This window comes from Microtus ochrogaster, chromosome 18 (assembly GCF_000317375.1).
Source record: "Microtus ochrogaster isolate Prairie Vole_2 chromosome 18, MicOch1.0, whole genome shotgun sequence".
NCBI classification, from domain to species: domain Eukaryota; kingdom Metazoa; phylum Chordata; class Mammalia; order Rodentia; family Cricetidae; genus Microtus; species Microtus ochrogaster.
The window spans coordinates 42,918,546-42,924,876 of NC_022020.1; the positions used below are offsets into that span (position 1 = coordinate 42,918,546).

The following is a 6,331-nucleotide window of genomic DNA, read 5'->3' on the forward strand; positions in this document are numbered from 1 at the left end:
CTGCCTTCTGTGTTCTGGGTTTAAAGGTGTGTGCCATCACCACCTGGCTAGCCTAGTGTTTTGAGGATTGGTTTTAAGAACATGCAGTTGGGCCAGTGAGAGGGTTCAGTGGGTAAAGGTGCTGGCCACTAAGGCGTACAACCTGAGTTTAGTCCTAGGTCCCACATGGTGGGCCTGCAGAACTGACCCCTGCTAGTTGTCTTCTGACCACATGTGCACAAGCATGCACACACACAAATAAGTGTAATAAAATGTTCTGCAGGTGCAGGAAAAGTGAGTTTGAGAACTAGGGTGTAGCTCAGTAGTGTAGCATGTGCTTAGTTTGCCCAAAAACCCAAGTTCAATAAAGAAAAGAGAAAGACTCTTTTAAATGTCAAATGTAAGGCTGGCTAGATGCCTCCAATGGTAAAAGCGTTTGCCATGCCAGACATATAATCTGTCATGATGCTGCAACTAGTCTTTTAATTGCCACAATGGTGACAGTCTATAGAGTTTGGAAGGCAGAACCAGATTTACTGAGTAGAGCTTTTTGTTTTGGCTTTTTTGTTGTTATTTTTGGTTTGGGGGTGTGTGTGTGTGTGTGTGTGTGTGTGTGTGTGTGTGTGTGTGTGTGTGTGTGTGTGTGTAAAAATGAGAAGGTAAGTTTGGTTTTTGCTTTTGAGACCGGTCTCACTGTGTAGCCCTGGCTTGCCTCTGCTTCCTGAGTGCTGGGGATTAAAGGTGTGCACCACCATGCCCCACCTGCAGTTTCTTTTTAATAAGACTTGCAGTGTTTGGTGGGAAAGGAACTTCATAATCATTTATGCAAGATATTATTAGAGGTTTTTTTTTAAGCTCAAGATGCTTAATAAATTAAAATGTGCTTCTATATAAAATAAAAATGCATCTTAACCTCTTGAAACCAGGTTGTGATTTCAAGGATTACAGAATTACATACCTGTAATTCCAGCACTTGGGAGGCAGGGGCAGGAGGATGCTCACAATTTGAGGCCAGCCTGGTCTACAGAGTGAGTTCCAGCCTAGCCAGGGCAGTGTAGTGAGACTATCTCATAACAAGCATATATTTACTGGTTCTAGTTTTGTGCCTCAGAAAGCATTTTTGACTGTCAGAATTTGGTGTGCCATAGCTATATACTACAAGTAGTGAGTGAAGACTACATAGCCAGCCTGGAATTTCAGCAGTGCCAGTGATAGAAAGCACTGTGCTCTTCAGTGTTTGTTTTGTGTTTGTGTTTACCCTGCATGTGTGTATGCATCCCATGTGTGTACAGTGCTCTCAGCCCAGAGGGGAGTGTGTTGGGTCTCCCTGAAACTGGAGTTACAGGTAGTTGTAAGTCAACATGTTGGTACTGGGAACTGAACCCAGGTCCTCTGGACAAGCAGTAAGTACTCTTAACTGCCATCTTTCCAGCTTCTACAATAGTATTCTTTTTTTTTTTTAAATTTCTGTTTATTATGTAGACAGTGTTCTGCCTGCATGTATGCCTGTAGGCCAGAAGAGGTCACCAGATTTCATCACAGATGGTTGTGAGCCACCATGTGATTGCTGGGAACTGAACTCAAGGCCTCTGGAAGAGCAGTCAGTGCTCTTAACCTCTGTGCCATCTCTCCATCCCTACAATAGTATTCTTAGATGAAATTGTTACATTTTGCAAATGGCATGTTCTTAAATAGGTCAGTTTAATTTCGTAGCACAGGTAGTCATATGTAGTTAAGATGTTTCAAAGTCAGTATGTCTTTAATCTTTTATTCAGGTTTTTGTGTTATCAGTTACAGTTTATTTAAATTCTAAACAAAATTTCCCCACGGTAGTTTCTCTTTTAGCAAACAGGTATGGGACGGTGTGTTACAGGAGGATAAGCATGGCCTACCTCACAGTAGATTGGTTGTGAGGAATGGATGACGATAAAAGGCCTGCCTCATAATATACTTATAACAAATAATATGGGATGGGTTTTGTTTTGTTATTTTTAGCCAAAGTTGTTTTTATTTCAGGACATTTTCTACATTGAAAATCAAAAGGAATATGAAAATAAAAAAGCTGCTAGAAAAAGAAGAACACAACTATTGGGGAAAAAAATGAAACAAGCTATTAAAAGTCTGAATTTTCAAGAGGATGATGACACATCACGAGAAACTTTTGCAAGTGACACTAACGAGGCCCTGGCCTCCCTTGATGAAGCCCAGGAAGGACCTGGCGAAACCAAACTGGATGCAGAGGAAGCCATTGAGGTGGACCATCCTCAGGATTTGGACATATTTTAGGCACATTTTGGACGTTTTGAAGATAAACCTTTGTACAAACATTTCTGCTGAGGTTGCTGTGCGCTGAATCTAGAGAATGGAGAGCTGTTGCTGTTTCCTGTTTGAAGTGAATACCTGTGTGGGCATTGACGGCGGTGTTTAAGGTGGCCATGCCTGTCGCGTGTGCAGCACAGGTCTAATTTCTCATCCTGCTGCCTGTACTGACTGTTAAGGCCCGGGTCTACCTGCGGTCGCTCTGTCCAGCTCACTGTTTCATGCCGTTAAGAAGCTTTTGTTTTCTGATTTATCTTGGTGGCGAACTGTGCTTTGGTTTTAACACATTCCATTAAAATATGCTAAAATATACATAAATTGTTCAGCTCTTGCATCCAATTGTTCCTGTAGGGTGGGCAGAATATTGGTATGAACCAACTTCTTGTCTTTCTGCTTCAGCCTAAGTAGTGCTAAGATTATGGATTTATGCCACCATGTTCTATTGTTTGGCAATTTTTAAAAAGCTATTTATTATTAGATGGGTAAGAGATGGAGGTGTGGGAGCCATGCATGTTGTGGTCAAAGGGCAGTTTTGTGGAATTAGGTGTCTCTTTCCCTTTAAGTGGGCTCTAGGTTGTAAGGCCTGCACTTCAAACATCTATCTGCTGAGCCATCTCACTAACCCCTTTCAGGCACTCTTAAAGACAGAAACAAGTGTGTGGAAGCTGCTTGCCATCTGTTTGTTGAAAGCAAGTAAATAGCAGAAGCTTTTTTCTTTTTTCTTTTTTTTTTTTGAGATAGGATTTTAATAATATAGTTTGGGCTGTTCTTAGAACTAATTGTGTAGACCAGGCTGGCCTCAAATTCGCTAAGTAGCAAATGATGGCCTTGAATATCTGATCGTCCTGCCTCTTTCTCCCAAGTGCTGTGATTACAGGCGTGCACCACCACTTGGTTTCTCCAGTGTGAAAGACTGAACTTAAGGTTCAGTCATGCCGAGTTAGTGCCACCAACTGATCTGCATCCTAAGGCTCTAGTCAGCAGACTTTCCTGTTTGTCAAATCCGCAATGTCTCCAGCTATTCTCATGTTTTAATTGATGATAGTGTTTCTCACAAAGAGACTTAAATAGCTCCGAGCTGCATACTCCTAGCTACTAAGGGTTGCTGTGGCGTTAGCAGGACAATTGTTACATCAACGGCAGCAGTTTCATCAGAATTAGGCTGTGTGAGGTTCTAGGTAAGAATTCTGTCATTGCTGCCAGTGATGGCTTTGGAAAAAGATGCCTGTCCTGCTTTGCCGAAACTGGACAAGAGCAGCACAGCAGGGAATGCAGCGAAGCCTGCCAATAAGTGAGGACCTCGGGGTTCCGGGGTGCTGGTTTGCTGTTTGTAGTAGAGATGGTGTAGGGCCTCACACAAGCTAGGCAAGTGATCTACCATTGAGCTTCATCAGCCTCCTCATTACACCCCCAGGACAGGGTCTCGTGAAGTCCAAACTGGCCTTGACCTCCTTATATAAGATGGCTGAGAATGGCCTTGGACTCAGTCTGCTTCTACCTCCAGAGTAGAAGTACTGGTGAGCACCACCTAGCAGCGTAGAGATGGGACCCAGTCCTTATGAGTGCTAGGCAAACTCTCTACCACCTATCTTTCATCCCTTGTCCCTGGCAGCCCCTCAATATTGTTATTCTTCTGTTTTGTTTAATTAAAACACCCATTACTTGGATGTGTGTGTGGTGTGTGTATGTCCTTGGAGGCTACGAGAGGCTATCAGATTTGTGGGGAACTGGAACCATAGGCAGATATGAGCAGCCCAGGTGGGAGCTGGTACCTGAACCCTTGTCCTCAGGATAGAACATTCAAGTGCTCTCAACTGCTGCAGCCTCTAAGTTTTGTTTTTTTTTTTTTTGAAAATAGGTTCTCTCATAAAATAAATACACTCTGACCAATTTCCTTTTCCTCCATTCCTTTGAACCCCCACCACCTTCCCTTCCTCCTTCTGTTCCCTCATAAGAAAAGAGCAGGTCTCCTAGAGAGGACAGCCAAACAGGACAAAACAAGATGAACAAGCCTGAACAAAGCAATCCAATAGGAAGAAGAGTCTCAAGAGCAGGCAAAAGAGTCAGAGATAGACCTGCTCCTACTGTTAAGAGTCCCATAAAAAGTCCCAGCTAAGCCGGGCTGTGGTGGCGCATGCCTTTAATCCCAGCACTCGGGAAGCAGAGGCAGGTAGATCTCTGAGTTTGAGGCCAGCCTGAGCTGGAGAGATGGCTCAGCAGTTAAGAGCACCGGCTGCTTTTCCAAAGGTCCTGAAATCAGTTCCCAACAACCACATGGTGGCTCACAACCACCTGTAATGAGATCTTCTGGCCTGCAGGCAGAATACTATCTACATAATAAAATCTTAAAAAGAATTCACTTTATTTAAAACAAGCAAACAAAAAACTCCAAGCTAACAGCCATAGCATATGCAGAGGACTAAGTGCAGACCCATGCTGGCCCCGTGCTTGCTGTTTCAGTTGAGCCCATGTGAGCCCTCCTTAGTTGAGCCAATGGGCCATGTTTGCCTGGTGTCCTCCATCCGCCCCCCCCCATACAGTCTTTCCTCCCCCTTCTGGGGTAGTGTCTCCTTAAATTACTTGTGAGGCCTCTGCCTCTGCTTCCCAAATAGCTGGGGTTGCAGGTGTGCACTATCAACTCTCAAGTGAGTCCTGGGTTTTCTGTCGATTTGTTAAGCAGTCTGGGACATGCAAGAGCATAGTAAATTTGAGTTTTGTCTTAGCTACTTTTTTATTGCTGTGAAGAGACACCATGGCCAAGGCAACTTATAGAAGGAGTTCATAAGAAGCTTATGGTTTCAGAGGGTTAGCCCATGACCGTCATGTCAGGGAGCATAGTGGCAGGCAGGGAGGCAGGCATACTGAAACAGCTCACATCTTATAAGCAAGCACAAGGCAGAGAGAGAGAGAGAGAGAGTGCGTGTGCGTGAGCTAACTGGGAATGGCAAGTTAACCCCCTTTCTCCTTTCCTAGCTTCAGGAGTGAGGAGATCCACTTGCCACGCTTCTCACTAAAGCAAGGCATGATCCCGACACGTTACGTTATGCCTTGGAAAGAAAGCATGAAATTCAGGAATGTGAATCTGAAGGTATTTTCTCACCAATATTCAGGTTAAAGTCTGCCTATGGCTGTTAGAGATACATGCTTTCCACCAGGCCTGACAGTCGGAGGCTGGCCTGGGACCCACAGGATGGAAGGAGAAATCTGGTTCCTCCCAGTTGTCCTCTGGCCTGTGTGCGCACACATGCTCATGTGCGCACACACATGTGCCCACTAAACAAACTAAATGTGATAATAAAAATAGAACCAATTTTGTATAATTTCTAAGGTATATATATCAATGCAAAAAACTCAGTTTTTGTATTTTCACATATACTTGTAATCAAAAATAACCCAAATGCAAACTTAAAGTGGACGCATGACATTTGAGGTCGCGTCCACTCCTGGGCAGTGCCGGAGGCTGAGCCGGCTTAGGTGGTATGAATAGTAAAGCTACGGCACAGGAGCTCCGTTTGAGACCGTGCTGGATATTCAAGCGGTGCGCCAGGGAAGCGGCTGGTCTAGCTTTGCAGGTAAGACTTGCCCCTCGGTGCTGCTAGCCAATTTGAAAATGCTTTCCAAATTCAAACTGGCCGTTATAGGGCTCTTCTTTTCCCTCCCCTCCCCTCTCTTCCTCCTCTCTCTCTTCCTCTTGTTCTTTCCACTTCTCACCACCCCCTCTCAAATTGAGTCTCAACTGTGGAGCCCAGATTCTCCTAGAACTCACTATATAGCCCAAGCTGGCTTTGAACTCATGGTTATCCTCCTGCCTTAGTTTCTCCAAAGCTAGGTTTACAGACATGAGCCAACATACCTCTCTAGTAAGTTACTTCTTTAAAGAGTTAGAATGTATTAAACTATAAATAATTTGAATTTTTGTTTGTTTGTTTTTTTTCGAGGCAAGGTTTCTCTGTGGTTTTGGAGCCTGTCCTGGAACTAGCTCTTGTAGACCAGGCTGGTCTTGAACTCACAGAGATCCGCCTGCCTCTGCCTC

General features: G+C 44.2%; 2 protein-coding genes across 2 annotated transcripts in view; both read left to right on the forward strand.

The window, feature by feature from the left end:
• Phax (phosphorylated adaptor for RNA export) overlaps positions 1–2,610 on the forward strand; it is a 13,680-nt gene extending 11,070 nt beyond the window's left edge. Inside the window, exon 4 of the mRNA XM_013349419.2 lies at positions 1,996–2,610. Coding sequence (XP_013204873.1) covers positions 1,996–2,265 — 270 coding nt within the window. The 3' untranslated portion in view covers positions 2,266–2,610. The remainder of the gene's footprint in view (positions 1–1,995) is intronic.
• A 66-nt stretch (positions 2,611–2,676) lies between these two features.
• Positions 2,677–6,331, forward strand: part of Tex43 (testis expressed 43) — a 6,680-nt gene continuing 3,025 nt past the window's right edge. The window contains exons 1-2 of the mRNA XM_005356121.3: positions 2,677–3,589; positions 5,272–5,386. Of these exons, the coding sequence (XP_005356178.1) occupies positions 3,504–3,589; positions 5,272–5,386 (201 nt within the window). The 5' untranslated portion in view covers positions 2,677–3,503. The remainder of the gene's footprint in view (positions 3,590–5,271; positions 5,387–6,331) is intronic.